This window comes from Salminus brasiliensis, chromosome 5, assembly GCF_030463535.1.
Source record: "Salminus brasiliensis chromosome 5, fSalBra1.hap2, whole genome shotgun sequence".
Classification (NCBI taxonomy): Eukaryota; Metazoa; Chordata; class Actinopteri; order Characiformes; family Bryconidae; genus Salminus; species Salminus brasiliensis.
The window spans coordinates 44,008,025-44,028,223 of NC_132882.1; the positions used below are offsets into that span (position 1 = coordinate 44,008,025).

The 20,199-nt window shown below is 46.2% G+C and overlaps 1 protein-coding gene across 2 annotated transcripts in view; it reads left to right on the top strand.

Moving 5' to 3' along the window:
• grik5 (glutamate receptor, ionotropic, kainate 5) overlaps positions 1 to 19,914 on the top strand; it is a 90,447-nt gene extending 70,533 nt beyond the window's left edge. The window contains exons 3-21 of one of the 2 annotated variants that reach the window (XM_072680545.1): positions 9 to 176; positions 1,198 to 1,362; positions 1,991 to 2,088; positions 2,218 to 2,383; positions 4,578 to 4,756; positions 5,608 to 5,661; positions 6,302 to 6,463; positions 6,707 to 6,859; positions 7,872 to 7,976; positions 8,085 to 8,192; positions 8,340 to 8,543; positions 10,268 to 10,381; positions 10,685 to 10,794; positions 10,922 to 11,095; positions 12,145 to 12,310; positions 12,951 to 13,176; positions 13,282 to 13,410; positions 14,320 to 14,441; positions 15,721 to 19,914. In XM_072680545.1, the coding sequence (XP_072536646.1) occupies positions 56 to 176; positions 1,198 to 1,362; positions 1,991 to 2,088; positions 2,218 to 2,383; positions 4,578 to 4,756; positions 5,608 to 5,661; positions 6,302 to 6,463; positions 6,707 to 6,859; positions 7,872 to 7,976; positions 8,085 to 8,192; positions 8,340 to 8,543; positions 10,268 to 10,381; positions 10,685 to 10,794; positions 10,922 to 11,095; positions 12,145 to 12,310; positions 12,951 to 13,176; positions 13,282 to 13,410; positions 14,320 to 14,441; positions 15,721 to 16,305 (3,141 nt within the window). In that variant the 5' untranslated portion in view covers positions 9 to 55 and the 3' untranslated portion in view covers positions 16,306 to 19,914. The remainder of the gene's footprint in view (positions 1 to 8; positions 177 to 1,197; positions 1,363 to 1,990; positions 2,089 to 2,217; positions 2,384 to 4,577; positions 4,757 to 5,607; positions 5,662 to 6,301; positions 6,464 to 6,706; positions 6,860 to 7,871; positions 7,977 to 8,084; positions 8,193 to 8,339; positions 8,544 to 10,267; positions 10,382 to 10,684; positions 10,795 to 10,921; positions 11,096 to 12,144; positions 12,311 to 12,950; positions 13,177 to 13,281; positions 13,411 to 14,319; positions 14,442 to 15,720) is intronic. The other variant, XM_072680546.1, reaches the window with a different exon arrangement.
• The last annotated feature ends 285 nt before the right edge of the window (positions 19,915 to 20,199 follow it).

Consider the following 20,199-nt stretch of genomic DNA (forward strand, 5'->3'; position numbering starts at 1 on the left):
TCCTGCAGGGGGTGCTATAGGCAGCAGACGGCATCTCCATGAGGAGCAGTAGAAGATGCCGGAACTGCCAGCGCTGCTGCTGCTGTCGATTCACTTCCACGTCCTGCTAGTTACCGTGGTTACCATGCCGCCCTCTGCCCTGAGCCAGCCCTCTGTCCTGTCGTCCGTGCGGATGGGTAAGTAGCGGGACATTGCTTGCCTTTAAAGACATCTCACCATCTCATTCCCAACTCCTCGTCCATCGCATCCCATCCCAAAGTACTGGATGGCGGCACCACCGCTTTGCCATCAGCAGCTGGAGTCGGAGAGAGCACAACCGGCCGTTCCCCCCTCCGGGTGGCTAGATGGCGCTTCCTCCCCCATCACTCTTAAAGCGATGTTGGTTGGCACAGGCGTCTGCTAGCTGGTGTAGTGGTTGCGCTGGGGACCCGGCGCTTTCCCCCTGAACGTGCCGGCTGCCTGACGATGCTGCGTTGGCAGCAGTAGGAAAAGAGGCGGTGCCGGCCGTCGCATGTATCATCATTGGAGGTCAAGCCATCAATCCAAAGAAAACAGTCCGTTCCACTGCTCCACAGCTCAATGCTGGGGGGGCTTTATACCCCTCTACTAGCCCACGCCTGGCATTAGGGTGGCATGGTGCCACTAGGGTATGTTTACTGTCCCATTCTATTGGCCTTTATAAGCATCTGCATACATGCCCCCCCCCCCCAGATTCCTGTATGGGATAGGTTTAAGTACAGCAAGCAAACTGGAATGGTGCCAGGTAAGCGCTACATGAGAACAGAGGAACTGGCAGAGTAGCCTGCAGCTATTAGCTTGCTAAACAACTGGCTTAGCTTTGGCACTGCTATAAAGTGCACTTCTCATGTAAGCCGGATAGACAGCTGCCAGACTGCGGAGCGCGGAGGGAGGAGGCACTGCCAGCTCTGTTCTCATGCAAAAGACAGAGTTGTTATTCCGGAGTCTGACGTGGAAAGCAGGTGTCAGGGCCGGAGCCGAGCATCATTCCCGACCGCCGGAATCTCCGCTCGTTCCCCTTTGGCCTTTGCTTGCGGGCCTCTCCTGCCACCACGTTAAGCACGCCAGTCTGGGTCGCGACCCTTTTCTGAGTTGGCCTTCAAAAATCGTTGACTCTGTTCTGTGTCTCTGCCCTTCTCTCTCTCTCTCTCTCTCTCTGTTTTACCTCTTTCTGGCCAGCTGCGATTCTGGATGACCGCTCTGCGTGTGGGCGTGGAGAGCGCTTAGCTTTAGCATTAGCACGCGAGAACATCAACAGTGTGATGGAGGGGCCGGCTCGCGCACGGGTGGACGTGGACGTCTTCGAGCTGCAGAAAGACTCTCAATACGAGACCACTGACACCAGTGAGTTCCATTCTCACACCCACCCACACACACACCCACCCACACACACACACACACAATTAGCAGTTAATTAGCTTGGACATGGGCTCCTCCAAGCCCTGATGTCCGCAAAGCAGGAGAAGGCGCTTTGCCATCAGCAGCCGGAGTCGGAGAGAGCACAACTTTCCGGGCGGCTAGATGGCGCTTCCTCTCCGATCACTCTTACAGCAATGTTGGCCGGTACAGGCGTCTGTTGGCACAATTTCCTGATGAGAATGCCTTTCCAACTGTTAAGCACTGAGGTGGGGGGTTGTGTTGCAGCCAGTGGCACAGGGAACATGCCAGTGGTGGATGAGGAATGGATTCATCAACCAGGAATGGAAGCAACCATCAAACATCTGAAAAAAGCTAAAGATGAAGAGAGGAGGGCTTTCACAGCAGAAACTTGACCCTAACTGACCTCAAAATGGTCCACAATGCACATAGCTGAGGATAGACCTCAAAAGTACCGAAGCTTTGAAGCTTTTTGGTGTGTGTGTGTGTAGGGGGGTGTCCTACGTTTCTTTTTCGTAGATGTTTCCTGATCAGTTAAATGTGGTCATCATGTGGTCACTCAGCTGTGACCTGAAGTGTATTCTGCTTGTTTCAGTGTGCCAGATCCTGCCCAAGGGTGTGGTCTCTGTGATTGGCCCCGCCTCCAGCCCCGCCTCAGGCTCTACTGTCAGTCACATCTGTGGGGAGAAGGAGGTGAGCTGGTGCAGAATTAGATTTTGAGTTTGATTGGGTTGATTGTAGACTCTCTTCTCACTTGCTTGCCCTATCTCTCTCTCTCTCTCTTTCTCTCTCTCTCTCTCTCTCTCTCTCTCTCTGTCTCAGATCCCTCATGTGAAGATCGGTCCTGAGGAGACTCCGCGGTTGCCCTACCTGCGCTTCGCGTCCGTCACTCTGTATCCTAGCAACGAGGATCTAAGCCTCGCCGTGGGAGCCATCCTACGCTCCTTCAGCTATCCATCGGCTAGTCTGGTCTGCGCCAAGGCGGAGTGTGAGTCTGTGATCTTTGCTCTCTCGGTCGGCTAGTCTGGCCTGCCTGGAGCACCGTCAGAGAGCCTTCCCAGCTGAATAGAGAGAGAGAGAGAGAGAGAGAGAGAGAAAGAGAGAGAGAGAGAGAGAGACAGCATTTGCAGCATTTGTGACCTGGGGTATCTGGAGCCTGGAAGTTGTGAGGTGGGCACATCTGCTAGGTGCTGACCACTGCATACCAGGAACACCCCACAGGACCTGCCTGATGCTCTGCTCTGCTGTATGTGTATGTGGGGGGGGGCTTCATACCCCTCTTGTCGTGCCCACGCCTGGCTTTATTCATGATGGTGCCAACGGGTCCTATTCTTTTGGCAGTAGTACTTCTCTACAAGGCCTAGACAAGCCGTGCATGTGCATTTGCACATCTCGCATCAGCAATGAGGGCAACTTAAAGAAGCTGAATGCATTTATTGGGAGGGGTGTCTGCAAACTTTTGGACATATAGTGTATGCATGTATGTATGTGTGTGTGTGTGTGTGTGTGTGTGTGTGAGTGTGAGTGAGGGCATTGCTTCATACAGCTCTGCTCTGACCTAGTTGGCTGCACTATGGTTGCCATGGCAGCAGAGTAGGTGCAACTTGCCACTCATCAAGCTCATTTAAAATGGTGGCAGGAGATAGAGGGAGAGGCCAGTGCACCCTCTCTCTCCCTCTCCCTCACTCTCTCGCCCTCTCTCTCTCTCTCTCTGTTATATGCTCTGTTAGATCGTTTTGTGTGTGAGTGTGTGTGTGTGTGTGTGTGTGTGTGTGTGTGTGATGTACGCTCAGTAATTAATGAGAATATGTTCATTTATTTCTCATTACTGGCCCGTCATTAATCTGCCCTCTGATTGGACACACTGGCGATCACTTCTGATTCGGCACGTTCTGCCTGATCGCCGCGTCCGTCTGTCTCTTTGTTAGTCCAAATAAGCCTCGAGGACCACTACAGTCACCCCACGCCTGAGCTGAGGGGCCCCACCCACATGTGTATATATATAAGCATATATCATAATATTTATACTGGATATTAATGGTATTAAGGCTTCATACTGGATATTAATGATATTAGAGCTTCATACTGGATATTAATGGTATTAGAGCTTCATACTGGATATTAATGGTATTAGAGCTTCATACTGGATATTAATGGTATTAGAGCTTCATACTGGATATTAATGGTATTAGAGCTTCATACTGGATATTAATGTTATTAGAGCTTCATACTGGATATTAATGGTATTAGAGCTTCATACTGGATATTAATGATATTAGAGCTTCATACTGGATATTAATGTTATTAGAACTTCATACTGGATATTAATGTTATTAGAGCTTCATACTGGATATTAATGATATTAGAGCTTCATACTGGATATTAATGTTATTAGAGCTTCATACTGGATATTAATGATATTAGAGCTTCATACTGGATATTAATGTTATTAGAGCTTCATACTGGATATTAATGTTATTAGAAAATGAGAAAATGTCCTGGTGTGAAATTTTACTTCTGGTGTAAAACTGCCTTCAAAATGCAGCTTTGGTGGCAGCAGAGAGATCAGACTGCACTCCATTATACTCCCATCTCCATGCGGAAGAGGTGCTAGAGAGAGAGAGAGAGAGAGAGAGAGAGAGAGAGAGATGAGGGTATTAATAGGCCTACTAGTAGTAGCATGTAATCTCTGAGGTTTTAGAAAGAGAGAGAGAGAGAGAGAGAGCGGGCGAGAGAGCTTTATTAATACTGGAGCTGGAGTGATGTGACAGAGGTTTCAGGTGGGGAGAGAGGAGATACAGAATGGATGGTACTAATGGGTGAGTGAAATCCAGGGAGATATTGTGTGTGTGTGTGTGTGTGTGTGTGTGTGTGTGTGTGTGTGTGTTTGTGTGTGTGTTGGGATGGATTGAGTGAGTGGGTAAGTGAGAGAGAGAGAGAGAGAGAGAGAGAGGGAGAGCGTGTAAACGAGTGCATTGATTTCTCTTCTCCCTCAAACTAATTAAAGTTTGGCACCGAGTTCACTGGCTCTCTCTCCGCACACACACTCCCACGAGAACGCAGCCACTTATTTACATTTAGCACACACGCACGCACACACACACACACACACACACACACACACATACACACACAAACTCACACATATGAGATCTCTAATCCCACCCACTCGCATCCCTTAGGTCTCCTGCGATTGGAGGAGCTGGTGAGGCGGTTCCTGATCTCCAGGGAGACGCTGTCGGTCAGGATGCTGGATGACGACCTGGACCCCACCTCCCTGCTGAAGGAGATCCGAGACGACAAGATAGCCACCATCATCATCGACGCCAACGCTTCTGTTTCGTACATGATTCTGAAAAAGGTACACACACACACACACACACACACACACATACACACTCACACACACTCATTCACAAGCATACACACACTCACACACATACACACTTAGTGAGGTCCTAATCTTCAGAAAAGCTTGCATAAGCAGTACCCCCACCAATTACAGGGTTAATGTGTTTGGCCCCGCCCACAAACCATTGTGTTTGCCCCGCCCACACCCCTTTGAGTCAGACAACCTACTTCATACTGGATATTAATGTTATTAAAACTTCATACTGGATATTAATGTTATTAGAGCTTCATACTGGATATTAATGTCATTAGAGCTTCATACTGGATATTAATGTTATTAGAGCTTCATACTGGATATTAATGTTATTAGAGCTTCATACTGAATATTAATGTTATTAGAGCTTCATACTGAATATTAATGTTATTAGAGCTTCATACTGGATATTAATGTTATTAGAGCTTCATACTGGATATTAATGTTATTAGAACTTCATACTGGATATTAATGTTATTAGAGCTTCATACTGAATATTAATGTTATTAGAGCTTCATACTGGATATTAATGTTATTAGAGCTTCATACTGGATATTAATGTTATTAGAGCTTCATACTGGATATTACATTCACACACACGTACAAACACCTGTCAGAGTGATGTAGATGTGGGTTGTTCTGCATGCATGAGTTTGGCCCTTGCTGCACAGCGGCCATCAGTGTGAAAACTAATGCATTTAAATAGAGATCTTTTGTACCCCTCTCTCTCTCTCTCTCTCTCTCTCTCACTCTCTCTCTCTCTCTCTCTCTCTCTCTCTCACTCTCTCTCTCTCTCTCTCTCTCTGTCTCTCTCTCTCACTCTTCAGGCTTCAGAGTTGGGGATGACATCAGCCTTTTACAAGTACATCCTCACCACTATGGTAAGATAGTAGCTTGTCTTTCATCAGGAGTGTGCAGGGGGAGTGAGCAGTCATGAGGAACTGCTCACTCCTACTGCACACTTCTCACAACTGCTCACTCATACTGCACACTCCTCACAACTGCTCACTCCTAATGCACACTCCTCACAACTGCTCACTCCTAATGCACAATCCTCACAACTGTTCACTCCTAATGCACACTCCTCACAACTGTTCACTCCTAATGCACACTCCTCACAACTGTTCACTCCTAATGCACACTCCTCACAACTGCTCACTCCTCATGCACACTCCTCACAACTGTTCACTTCCTATACACATTCCTTTTGACTGCTGACTTTTAACGCACACTCCCTATTGCTGCTCACTCCCCATGCGCACTCCTCACACCCTGCATCCCATATATATATATACACACACACACACACACACACACCGTGTGATGTTAATTGATGGCGTACACCACTTTACTTCCAGCACATCCTGTAGATCTTACAGCAGATCTGACCCACTGGCTGCTTCGTCCGGCTGTGGAACAGACAGTTCAGCATGGACAGCCGAGCATGTTCTGGACTGCAGTTCTGTTATCTGATGTTATCAGCTGCCGTATGTGTGTGTGTGTGTGTGTGTGTGTGTGTAGGACTTTCCCTTGCTGTGGTTGGATGATATAGTAGATGAGCACTCCAACATAGTGGGCTTCTCCATGTTCAACACCACTCACCCCTTCTACCTGGAGTTCATCAGGAGCCTCAACCTTTCCTGGAGAGAAGGCTGTGACATTAACCCCTACCCGGGACCGGCGGTGCGACACACACACACACACAAATATCTAAAATCGAAAATTCTATACGTTATTCATCATGAATGATTTTATTATAAATGATTATTATTTATTTATTTAGTAATAAATATTACATTCTTTTAATTATTTATTATTTTGCCGGCTTCCAAACCTTGGAGCAGAGGCCTGTCCATAAACAAAGCCTGACCCCACAGACTGATTAGTATTCTGTGTGTGTGTGTGTGTGTGTGTGTGTGTGTGTAGCTGTCGTCGGCTCTGCTGTTTGATGCGGTGCATGTGGTGGCGAGTGCGGTGCAGGAGCTGAACAGGAGTCAGGAGATCGGAGTGAAGCCCCTCAGCTGCACTTCCCCGCAGATCTGGCAGCACGGCACCAGCCTCATGAACTACCTGCGCATGGTGAGTGTGTGCGTGTGTGTGTGTGCGTGTGTGTGTGTGTGTATCCTGAGATTAACACACTTACACAGCTGCCAGCGGTTTCTCTTTTTGTCTCACTTCAGCAGTTTTAAGTGATTTCAGTGGGAGTGAATTTAATCCAGTATGTAATATAGTTTTTACATACTATATTAATTGGAGAAAGACTTTAATCCGGTATGAATCTGTGGTGTGTGTGCATTTTTAATAGACTGATGGTAATGCTTGTAAAGGGTAATCATACCGGTAATCCAGTATGAATCTATAATGTGTATTTTTTAACAATCTGACAATAATACTTAGAGAAAGATATTTGTCCGGTATGAATCTGCAGTATGTGTGTGCATTTTTTATAGACTGATGGTAACATTTGTGAAGGGATTTTAATCCAGTATGAATCTATAATGTGTATTTTTTTTACAGTCTGACAATAATAATTAGAGAAAGATTTTTGTCCGGGATGAATCTGCAATATGTGTGTGCAGTAGTAATACTGTAGATACTTGTAAAGGGATTTTAATCCAGTATGAATTTTCAGTGTGTAGAATTTTATCGGTATGAATTTGAATCCAGTATGAATCTGTAGCATACAACATTTTTTGTGGTCTGGCTGATAATGGAATGCAGTATGAATCTATAGCATCTGTAGCTTCTATCGTCTGGGAGTAATCTTGGTTAATCCAGTATGAATTGGCAGTATGTGCAGTTTCTGCAGTCTGACAGTAATAATTGTGGAGCGAATTTAATCCAGTATGAATCTGTGGTCTGTGTAGTTTTTACTGTGTTTCTTAAAGCTGTGGAGTGATTTTAAACCAGTATAAATCTGCAGTGTGTATTTTTGACACTCTGACAGTAAACAATGTGAAGTGTTTTTTTTTAATCCAGTATGAATTTGCATTGTTTTTACAATCTAACCTTAATAATCTGAGTGTGATTTTAATCCAGTATGAATCTGATTGAGTCAAGATTACAGCTTCTCTCTCTCTCTCTCTCTCAGGTGGAGTATGATGGTTTAACTGGACGTGTTGAATTCAACAGCAAGGGCCAGAGGACAAACTACACCCTGCATATTTTGGAGAAACACAGATCAGGCCACAAACAGGTAACAGGCATGCGCACATACAGTCTCCAGTATGTATTCTCCATTCTGATTGGTTCCACACAGCGTTTAATTAACTGGTTTTAATTGGTCTCTGTCTGTTCTGGTTAGATTGGTATCTGGTACTCTAACAACACTCTGGTCATGAACTCCACCAGCCTGGACATGAACGCCTCCGAGACGCTGGCCAACAAGACCCTTATCATCACCACCATACTGGTGAGGTCAACATGCGCTGCCCGTGCAGTGGACTGGCCAGTGGCCAGTGTTTTTTTTTCTGATTAACGTCCGAGTCTAATTAAAGAGCCCGTTCATGCCATTATGGTGTGATGTCACAACCATGAACACGTGTGTGTGTGTGTGTAGGAGAACCCGTATGTGATGAGGAAGGTGAATTATCAGGAGCTGGAGGGGAACGAACAGTATGAAGGCTTCTGTGTGGACATGCTGAGGGAGCTCTCCGACATCCTGAAGTTCACCTACCGCATCAAACTAGTGGACGACGGCCTGTACGGAGCCCCGGAACCCAACGGCTCCTGGACGGGCATGGTGGGGGAGCTCATCAACAGGGTATGGACACAAAGATATATTTACATACACCTTTCATACGCTTTACAGTCTGGCATTAATAATTGTGGGGTGATTTTATTCCAGTATGAATCCAGTATAAATCCAGTATAAATCCAGTATGAATCCGCTGTTTCATTTACATATATCAGTGTTAAAGACACAGTAATCCAAACTGTCATATTTAGTGTGTTAGTGAGTGTGGTAGTGTGTGTTAGTGTGTGTTAGTATCTGCTAGTGTGTGTGTTAGTGAGTGTGTTAGTGGGTGTGTGAGTGTGTTAGTGTGTGTTAGTGTGTGTGTTAGTGCGTGTGTTTAAAAGTGCGTTAGTGGGTGTGTTAGTGTGTGAGTGTGTTAGTGAGTGTGTTAGTGAGTGTGTTAGTGGGTGTGTGAGTGTGTGAGTATGTTAGTGAGTGTTAGTGTGTGAGTGTGTTAGTGGGTGTGTTAGTGCGTGTGTTTAAAAGTGCGTTAGTGGGTGTGTTAGTGTGTTAGTGAGTGTGTTAGTGAGTGTGTTAGTGTGTGCTAGTGTGTGTGTTAGTGGGTGTGTTAGTGTGTGAGTGTGTTAGTGAGTGTGTTAGTGTGTGTTAGTGTGTGCTAGTGTGTGTGTTAGTGGGTGTGTTAGTGTGTGAGTGTGTTAGTGAGTGTGTTAGTGTGTGTTAGTGTGTGCTAGTGTGTGTGTTAGTGTGTTAGTGGGTGTGTTAGTGTGTGAGTGTGTGTTAGTGCGTGTGTTAGTGAGTGTGTTAGTGGGTGTGTGAGTGTGTTAGTGTGTGTTAGTGTGTGTGTTAGTGCGTGTGTTTAAAAGTGCGTTAGTGGGTGTGTTAGTGTGTGAGTGTGTTAGTGAGTGTGTTAGTGAGTGTGTTAGTGGGTGTGTGAGTGTGTGAGTATGTTAGTGAGTGTTAGTGTGTGAGTGTGTTAGTGGGTGTGTTAGTGCGTGTGTTTAAAAGTGCGTTAGTGGGTGTGTTAGTGTGTGAGTGTGTTAGTGAGTGTGTTAGTGTGTGCTAGTGTGTGTGTTAGTGGGTGTGTTAGTGTGTGAGTGTGTTAGTGAGTGTGTTAGTGTGTGTTAGTGTGTGCTAGTGTGTGTGTTAGTGGGTGTGTTAGTGTGTGAGTGTGTTAGTGAGTGTGTTAGTGTGTGTTAGTGTGTGCTAGTGTGTGTGTTAGTGTGTTAGTGGGTGTGTTAGTGTGTGAGTGTGTGTTAGTGCGTGTGTTTAAAAGTGCGTTAGTGAGTGTGTGAGTGTGTAAGTGGGTGTGTTAGTGTGTGAGTGTGTGAGTGTGTTAGTGAGTGTGTTAGTGTGTGTTAGTGTGTGCTAGTGTGTGTGTTAGTGTGTTAGTGCGTGTGTTTAAAAGTGCGTTAGTGAGTGTGTGAGTGTGTAAGTGGGTGTGTTAGTGTGTGAGTGTGTGAGTGTGTTAGTGAGTGTGTTTAAAAGTGCGTTAGTGAGTGTGTTAGTGAGTGTGTTAGTGTGTTAGTGAGTGTGTTACTGTGCGTTAGTGAGTGTGCAAATAAGTGTTAGTGGGAGTGTTAATAAGTGTGTTAGTGAGTGTGTTAATAAGTGTGTTAGTGTGTTAGTGTGTGTGTGTGTTAGTGGGTGTGTTAGTGGGATATCGGTCCTTTAATAAACTCTCCCACAGACGTTAAATATTAAAATATAATAAATAAATATATAATTCTGGCTCTTTATGGTTTATGAAACGGAAACATGCTTCACCTGTGTTCTGGTTTCCTCTGGAGCAGAAGGCTGATTTGGCCGTGGCGGCCTTCACCATCACCTCAGAGAGAGAGAAGGTCATCGATTTCTCCAAACCGTTCATGACCCTGGGCATAAGCATACTCTACAGAGTTCATATAGTAAGATCTACAGATACACACACACACACACACACACAAACACACACACACTCAGCTCACTTTATTCAGCTTAATTCAGCTGTGTGTTTAGCTTTGGTAAATATTCCCTCTAGTGGTGAAGTGAGGAAATGCATGAAGTTGCTACAGCCTGAAGACCTTAATAAACACCTTCAAGCCATTTCATAGTTTTTTATGATATTGTTTATATATATCTGCAGATTCTTTTATGAATATTCATATATTCATATATTGTTCAGTTTTTTTAATGACTTCTTAAAAATGTGCCTGGTTTCTCTCCACCAGGGCCGAAAGCCAGGCTATTTCTCCTTCTTGGATCCCTTCTCTCCGGCCGTTTGGCTCTTCATGTTGCTGGCGTACCTGGCTGTCAGCTGTGTGCTATTCCTTGCTGCCAGGTACACACACACACACACACACACACACACACACACACACACACAATACAATGCTTAATCACATAGGCTTGTTCCTCCCACTGCATGGCAACAGTGTATTACCTATCTGTCTGTATTTGTGTCTCAGGTTAAGCCCATATGAGTGGTACAACCCTCACCCCTGCCTGCGGGAGCGCAGGGACATGCTGGAGAACCAGTACACACTGGGGAACAGCCTGTGGTTTCCAGTGGGAGGCTTCATGCAGCAAGGCTCAGAAATCATGCCCAAGGCCCTGTCCACTCGCTGCGTCAGTGGAGTCTGGTCAGTGTGTGTGTGTGTGTGTGTGTGTGCAGTGTTATGAAGAAGACCAAACACCCCAGTTAGGTGGACATGGGCTCTGAGTGGGTTGTTACTGGGACCCAGTTAGTGAGCCCCATTGTTACAGCCCAACCATAATCTCACATGGGTCTCATTTAGGCCCCATGTGCAGTGTACAGTCCACATGTGCCCAGCGTTAACTCAGGTGGGACCCGGGTGGGCATCCACATCCACATGTGAGGCCAACATGGAACCCATGGACCAAAACATCCCCAAACAGGGGACTGGGACTGCCTACACTGCCAACACTGTGAAGCATGGTGGAGGGAGTGTCAGGTGGACATGGGGTCTGAGTGGGTTTGTCTCATCTGGGCCCCATGTGCAGTGTACAACCCACATGTGCCCACCCCTGACTCTGGTGGGACCCCAGTGGGCATACACATTCACATGTGAGGCCAATATGGAACCCATGGACAAAATTCTTGGGTCCCCAGTTAGGCTCCCCATATAGGCCCCTCCAGGGCATATTACCTGTTACTGCCTACAATGCCAACACTGTGAAGCATGGTGGAGGGAGTGTCAGGTGGACATGGGCTATGAGTGAGCTTGTATATGTGTTGTTACTGGGACCCAGTTAGTGAGCCTTAGTTAGTGGGTCTCATCTAGGACCCATGTTCAGTGTACAACCCAGATGGTCCCCCCAATGATGGTGGGCATCCACATACGGAGCCAATATTGAACCCATGGACAAATTTTTCTGGTTCCCAGTTGGGCTCCCCATATAGACCCCTCCAGGCCGTATATTACCTGGATCTGCCAACACTGTGAAGCATGGTGGAGGGAGTGTCAGGTGGACATGGGCTATGAGTGGGTCTACCTCATGGGCATGTTATCTGGGACTGCCTACACTGACAACACTGTGAAGCATGGTGGAGGTAGTGTCATGGTCTTGGGTTTTCGGTCTTATCAAGTCATATCAGGAGGTTCTAGATCAGAATCCGAGAGCGTCTGCCTCCACCGTCTCACGTATGTCTATTCTCTGTGTCTCTCAGGTGGGCGTTCACTCTGATCATAATCTCCTCGTACACAGCCAACCTGGCCGCATTTCTGACGGTTCAGAGAATGGAGGCCCCAATAGAGTCGCCGGACGACCTGGCGGACCAAACCAACATCCAGTACGGCACGATTCACGGAGGGAGCACCATGACCTTCTTCATGGTACGAATGCAAGCACTTATGCCTCTCAATTCGGTTCAGATGTCTCTCGCTCGCACTATCTCTCTCTCTCGCTTCTTCTTTCTGATCAGGCTCTCTGACAAATGTTTGCTCATGTAAGGGACGTTGGCATGCGGTGTTTGTCAGTTTGTTTGCTTCCTCAAACCCGATTGAAACTCAAGGCTCTACCATTCAATTCAAGAGTTGATTCAGTTCAGCTGATTCCATTCACTGCAGTTCAGTCCAGTGAATGGAATCAGTATGGCCCACTATGGCCCATGGGGGAGCAAGTTCAAATCCCTAGCCATGTCGTTTTGCCATCAGCGGCCAGAGCCTGAGAGAGCACAACACTGTGAAGCATGGTGGAGGGAGTGTCAGGTGGACACAGGTGGACACAAGTTTGAATCCCGAGCCATGTTGTTTTGCCATCAGCGGCCAGAGCCTGAGAGAGCACAACGCTGTGAAACATGGTGGAGGGAGTGTCAGGTGGACATGGGCTATGAGTGAGTTTGTATATGTGTTGTTACTGGGGCCCAGTTAGTGAACCTCAGTTAGTGGGTCTCATCTAGGCCATCTAGAACAAGGCCACAACTGAGGAGTAGGGCACAGTTTCATCCTCCTGACCTGTTCCTGCCCCTTGCAGAACTCGCGGTACCAGACGTACCAGCGCATGTGGAACTACATGTACTCCAAGCAGCCCAGCGTGTTCGTGAAAAGCACGGAGGAAGGGATCGCCCGTGTGCTGAACTCCAAATACGCCTTCCTGCTGGAGAGCACCATGAACGAGTACCACCGCAGCCTCAACTGCAACCTCACCCAGATAGGGGGCCTGCTGGACACCAAGGGCTACGGCATCGGCATGCCTCTGGGTAAGGAGGCCTGCAAGGGCTGGATGAGGAGGGTCGTGGTTCTTGAGGGTCGTGGTTCATGTCTTGTATCTTAATCCTTACCTTTTCTTTTCGTCCTTCTCTCAGGTTCTCCGTTTCGGGATGAGATCAGCCTGGCTGTTCTGCAGCTGCAGGAGAACAACAGGCTGGAGATTCTCAAGCGGAGGTGGTGGGAAGGGGGTCAGTGCCCTAAAGAGGAGGACCACCGAGCTAAAGGCAAGAATCTGACATTTGCAAGACCCCTTAGTTGTAGCCAGTCGACTGGCTCTGTTGCTGTATTTCTCCGGCTATGTATGCACGGTAACTGGACAAAAGTATTGGGACACCTGCCCATTCACTGTTTCTTCCGAAATCAAGAGCATTAAAAAGAGCTACTGGAGTAACTCTAGTCCAGGAAAGAAGAAGGCTTTCTACTAGATTTTGAGTAGAGCATTGCTGTGAGGATTTGATTGCAGTCAGCAGCAAGAGCCTTAGTAAGGGATGTTGAATGTTGGATGAACAACACCCCACCCCACCTCAACCCCAACTCCCCAACTCATCCTAAAAGTACTGGATGGAGCGCCACCATCCATTCTTCCAGAGAACACAGTAGTTCCACTGCTCCATAGTTCAATGCTGCTGGGGGGCTTTATACCCCTCTAGCCCACGCTATGGGCCCATAGGTTCATGTTCATCTACTCCAGAGAGTCATTGCAAGTCAATTTTGGAGCATTTCTATTGGTCATTTCATCATGGAAGTTTGACCAAAAGTCTTTTAGGAGCATTTCTATTGGTCCATCCGTCATGAAATTATGGCGCAAGTAAAGTGAAGTGCCAGAACTGCCAGATTCACATTAAGTAAAAAAATATATTACATTTATGTACAATAATTTATGTTTATGTATATGTTTATATATTTTATTTACTTTATTTGCCTACCAGTCAACAAATGTATGGTATACATGTCCATTGAATGTATACAATATATATACAATATATAAGTACATATATTTTGCATATATACCCAATGCTTTATGAGATATATATATATATATTCATTCCATATAGGTATCTATCATTTCATTACAGGTACATGTGAGGTTTCCTGTGTGTTTAATGCTGTGTGTGTGTGTGTGTGTGTTGCAGGCTTGGGAATGGAGAATATTGGGGGCATATTTGTGGTATTGATCTGTGGTTTGATCATTGCCGTATTTGTGGCGGTGATGGAGTTCGTGTGGTCGACTCGGCGCACCGCTGAAACAGACGAGGTAAGCTTTTTCTCCCACACACTCAGCAGTGGGTGGCCTCACTTATCTGGAGTTTCTACAGTACTGCGGATTTGGTGCTAGGCTTTAACCACTGCTACTTTAGTCCACTAGATGGCGCTTTGTGCCTTACTTACATCAGCTCAAACCAGCAGTGTCAAAGGGTATGATCACTGAACCACTGACTGTATACATTATCTAAAAACACTTTTAGAGGGAACAAGCAGCCATGCCTACAGTACCATGCATAGCGGATATGGGTATTGAACCCACAACCATGTTACCCAGCACTATAAAAACTGAGCCATCACTGCCACAGTGTGCTACATCACTGCTGGAGCATGCTACGGCACCCCTGGAGCTGAGAGGGTCAAGGGCCTTGTCCAAGGACCCAACAGTGGCAGCTCAGCAGACCTGAGTATCAAACCCACAACCATATGATCGATAAACTCAGCATTCTAACTTACAGTAAAATGAAGTTCTTCTCTTCGCATATCCCAGCTTAGAAAGCAATGTGATGATGCAGGGTAAGCCATGCTACAATGCCATGCATAGTGAACATGGGTATCAAACCCACAACCATGTGATCAATAACCCAGTGCCCATTGGGCCATCACTGATACTATAGTGTGCTACAGTGCCCTAGAGCAGAGAGGGTTCAGGGACACGCTGAAGGACCCAACAGCAATATCTTAGAAAACCCGAGAATCAAACCCACAACCCTGTGATTAATAACCCAACACCATCACAATGCCTCTGTTGTTATTAATACCTTTACAGAACAATGATAGCCTTCTCTTTGCATATCCCAGCTTAGGAAGCTGGGTCTGCGCACAAGGCCAGCCATGCTACAGTACCATGCATAGCTAATATGGGAATCAAACTCACAACCATATGATCAATAGCCTAGCACTCTAACCACTGCCACTACAGTGTGCTACAGCAGCCCTAGAGCAGAGAGGGTTAAGGACCTTGCTCAAGGACCTAACAGTGCCAGCTTAGCAAACCTGGGTATTAAACCCACAACCTCCTGATTAATAACCCAGTGTTTTTATTGTCATTAAGTCATGTACAGTAAAATGAAATTATTTTGTTTGCATATCCCAACTTAGAAAGCTGGGTCTGAGCACAAGGTCAGCCATGCTACAGTACCGTGCATAGCAAATAAGGGTATTAAACCCACAACCATGTGATCAATAATACAGTGCTTTAACCACTGCCACTATATTGTCCACTATAATTGCAGACTATTATGAACCTCCTAATCTCGTGTATCTATCAGCTGTCTGTGTGTCAGGAGATGCTGACTGAGTTCCGTAATGCTGTGTCCTGCAAGAAGAGTTCCCGTCTGCGCCGCCGCCGGCCCCTCTCCAGCACTCTGGCCCTGCGTCACCCGGCTCGTGTGGCTCTGGGGGCCCCGCGGCCGCTGCGGCTGGTCAGGGAGATGCGCCTGAGTAACGGCAAACTCTACAGCGGGACTGGACCTTTAACAGGAGGAGCCTCCGGAGCTGGGGGAGGCCCCTCGGACTTGGGCCCCGGGCCACAGCGTCTCCTAGAGGACCCTCTTGGGGCCAGCAGCACGCCTGCAGTGCCCCTGGGCCCCCCTGCGGTCACAGTGCCTCTTCCACGAGGCTGCACCCACGTGCGCATCTGCCAGGAGTGCCGGCGCATCCAGAGCCTCCGGACCACCTCGTGCCCTCGCGTCCCGCCCTCCTCGGCGCCCCTCCCTCGCCTGGCCCCACCCCCACCGCACTCCTCCTCCAACACGGACAGCGAAGGGGGCGGCGGACACAGCCCTCGCAGAATAGGCCACTCCCCCCCTCCAAGAGGAGTCACCAGTACAGACCTGCTGGGAGAGCAGGACTGAAAGAGCAAGGGAGGAAGAGCGAGAGGAACGCACGGATTGGGGGGGAGTGGGGGGTCGTAAGGTGGGCCCAGAGCTGGGGGTCCTGGAACATGCCAGAAGTGGGATTCTACGGGCCATTTTTAACCAGTGTTATTAAGTGTCATTTTGGTTTCAAATGGTTTCAAGGGTTTCCTCAGGGGGGCGACGACATGTAGCCCCCCTGCCTTTTGGGGGCGACGTTGGTTCTCCTGGTGGCTCAGGATGACGGAATGTAAAAGGAGGATTCGGAATGTTTTCTTCTACTTCGCCGTTTTGGACTTTCTGCTTCAAGGAAAGAGCAAAATGTGGCCCTTTGTGGCCTCATGTCCTCCTTATACCCCAGCAAGGCACGAGAAGCTGAAGGCGAACCGGTAGCACAGAGATACCTTCCGTATGAACTCTGAATTTTAGACAGCCCGCCCCACCCCACCCCCACCCACCCCCGGCACAAAGACTCCCTCGAACTGAACTTTCCGGCTCCTCCCTGACGAGAGCACACACCTTCGGTAGTGGACGTTTAAGCTATGTGAAATGTACCACAATCTAAAAAAATGAAGGACAATAGTCTTAATAGACATTCTTGCCTTTTTCTGTACTATGTTTATTATTATTATTATTATTGTTATTATTATTATTACCATTATTATTTTTATTTACAGTCTGTGTTGTTTGATTCCCCAGGCTAACTGTGCACTGGCTAAAATGAAAAAAGGCCTTCAGGAGGTACATTTTTTTCTGTATTTTTTTGGCAAATAGTAAGATTGAGGTATTGTTTGTTGGGGCCCGAATACACTTAAATCAAACAAGGGGTTAATTGCACTTATCATAATGTGTTCAAACGGATCGTTTAACACTACTACCGATGATTCCATAGATTTTAGGGCCTGTGGTGGAAATTTGGTCACTGACACCAATTCTGAGAGCTAAAATTTTATCGCTAACTGATAATAATGGCCAGTTTAATTGAATACAGTCGAAACTCTGAAAATTAGTCCATTTTCAACTGATTCTCAGATCGTTCTCCTTCTTTAGGAGGGTCTGTTCGTATAAATGTTGGTGCTTCGTCAGTAGAACTGGTACGCCGGTATCGGTAAACCCACACAACCTTGATGTCATGCCTAGTTTTTCATTTGAGCCCCAGTAGAGTTCTCCGCACTTGCAGCTTTGCTCTTCAACCATCTGTTTTTTTTTTTCTATCAATTTCTAGCTAAAATGCTCGAAGCGGTCCTTTACGTCCCACTCCCCCTGAAACAGTAACATACATCTTACCTAGAGTGAACTGATGTTGCTGAACTTCTCTTTGCGACATTTGTGCAGATCGATTAATCCGCAGCAAAGCAAGGATGGAAGAAATGGAAGGTTCACAAGTACTGATATGTTGTTTCTCCATTTGCTCGTGGGCTGTGTTTCTTCCTTTTGACTCAAGACAGTGGTTTTATTTGCATTTGTGTGATTGTTACAGACGTTTGGTAGCTCCTAAATCATGAGTGAGGCAACCTAGGAACCCATGATGTCTTTGCCATCAGCTGCCGGAGTCTGAGAGAGCACAATTGGCTCTCTCAGACTTTGGCACAAAATTGGCACAAAAGGTCACTTAGGTACCTAGAAACCTGCGGTATATCCATAATGTCAACTAAGAATCTGTGTTGTATCCGTAAGGTACATAAGGAACCTGCCAAATATCCATAAGTAAGTCTGAGAATCGTAAGTTCACCTAGGAAACTTCGGTATATCTATAAAGGAACCCAGGAACCTGTAACACATCCATAAACAAATCTAAGCCCACATTGGTAACTGTAAGGTTACCGAAGGATAAACTAGGAATCTGAGGTATATCCATAAGGTCATCTAGGAACCTGCAGTATATCCATAAGGTCATCTAGGAACCTGAGGTATATCCATGAGGTCACTTAGGAACCTTCGATATATCTGTAAGGTCACTTATGAAATTTCGGTACATCCGTGAGGTCACTAAGGAACTTTCGGTATAGCCGTGAGGTCACTTAGGAACCTTTAGTTTATCCATGAGGTCACTTAGGAACCTTCGGTAAATCTGTGAGGTCACTTAGGAACCTTCTGTATATCCGTGAGGTCACTTAGGAACCTTCTGTAAATCCATGAGGTCACTTAGGAACCTGCGGTATGTCCATGAAGTCACTTAGGAAACTTCGGTATGTCCATGAAGTCACTTAGGAACCTTTGGTATATCCATTAGGTCATTTAGGAACCTTCGGTATATCCGTGAGGTCACTTAGGAACCTTCGGTATATCCCTGAGGGCACTTAGGGAACTTCGGTACATCCGTAAGCCTGTAAGAAAACCCAAGAACCTGTAGCACATCCGTAAACAGATCTAAGAACCTGAGGTATGTCCTAGGAACATCTAGGTAGCTAGGTATATCTGCATGAATAACCAAGGAAGTTGTGGTATATCCATTAGATAATCCTGGACTCTGTGGTTTATCTGCACGGTAACTATGCAAAGCCATCCACACAACTGCAAACTAACGAACTAAGCAACTTCGGCAACAACGTGCTGGCAATCGAATCAGAGGTTCCTGGCCAGTTTTTTAAAATAACCACTTACAGAATAGCGCCGTCAGATGAGCCTACGCTTCAGTGATATTTGTGGCTTCTTCTGGTTTGATGGTGGAAAGCTACTGCCACCTAGAGGACCCGAATAACCAGGCGAATGAATGACAGTGAAATTCTGCAACACTGTAAAGACGTTTTGGAGATTTAACTCCCAATGTTTTCATAAATACCCTTCCTGAGATGTCATATATAAATTTGATATGAGTCAAAAGTTATGCAAAAGTTTTGGCCCCCCCAAACTGGCCACAGTTTGCTGGTTTAAGCATTATGATAATGCACCCATGTTCATTGCCCTCAACTGTTTTATCGCCCCTCAATTTGTCTCGGTGCAAGGAGACTGCTTGGAGGCTTCAACCGAAGTACCGCTGTTACTGTAGATCTTGCAGTTTGGAGATGAAGTGCAGTAGAGTATAGCTTTTAACGCACACCTCCTCCATTATGTGAATGACTTGTATCCCCACACTGCACATACATACAGCTAGTCATCTCATGTCCTGCCTCTAGGGGGTGCTGTTTTAGATTACAAACACTGAAAAACTGAAGCTGTGGTGATTTTACGTCTACACACAAAAGTGATATTCATATTTGTTTGCCCTCATCATTTTAATAGCTCAAACTGAATGTGTTTAGGAGGCTGAGGAATTCCTGACATTCCCTACATTCCTGAAACGCTCCGAGATTCGGGGAATCGAACTATTTCTTTTGGCTTTAAATTTCTTTCCTCCTTCTGCGTCTTTCTTTCTTTTTTTCTTTGTTTCTTTTGTTCACATTTCTAAACTAGTGTACGATGGGGTATCCAAAATGATGGTGATGAATATTAATATGATTCTATTGTTGTTATTATAAGTATTCCTACTACAGCGCAGGAGTCATTTGGGATGTATGTGAGGGGTCAAGGGTTAAGCGTAAGGGTGAGGGACCTGCTAGCTACCGACTGACCACCTGATGTTAAAGCTATTTCTTTGGAATAAAGAACACATCGATCTGTCTTTAATGACCCTGCCTGTTACTTTACCTTCTTTGGGTGTTTGAGCTGTTGAAGGGCTTGGGTATGGAACATTGGAACAATGGGGCTTGGGGCAAACATCATGGCCCACTTCCTAATATGCTGTTGATACCACCAAAACAGCTCCACTGACCACTGACTTTATATTTATTTAAGGGTATTCTAATGTTATATAGAGTTAATTACAGATAGACACTCTCACTGACCACTGACTTTATATATTTTTGGGGGGTTATTCTTATGTTATATAGAGTTAATTACATGTAGACACTCTCT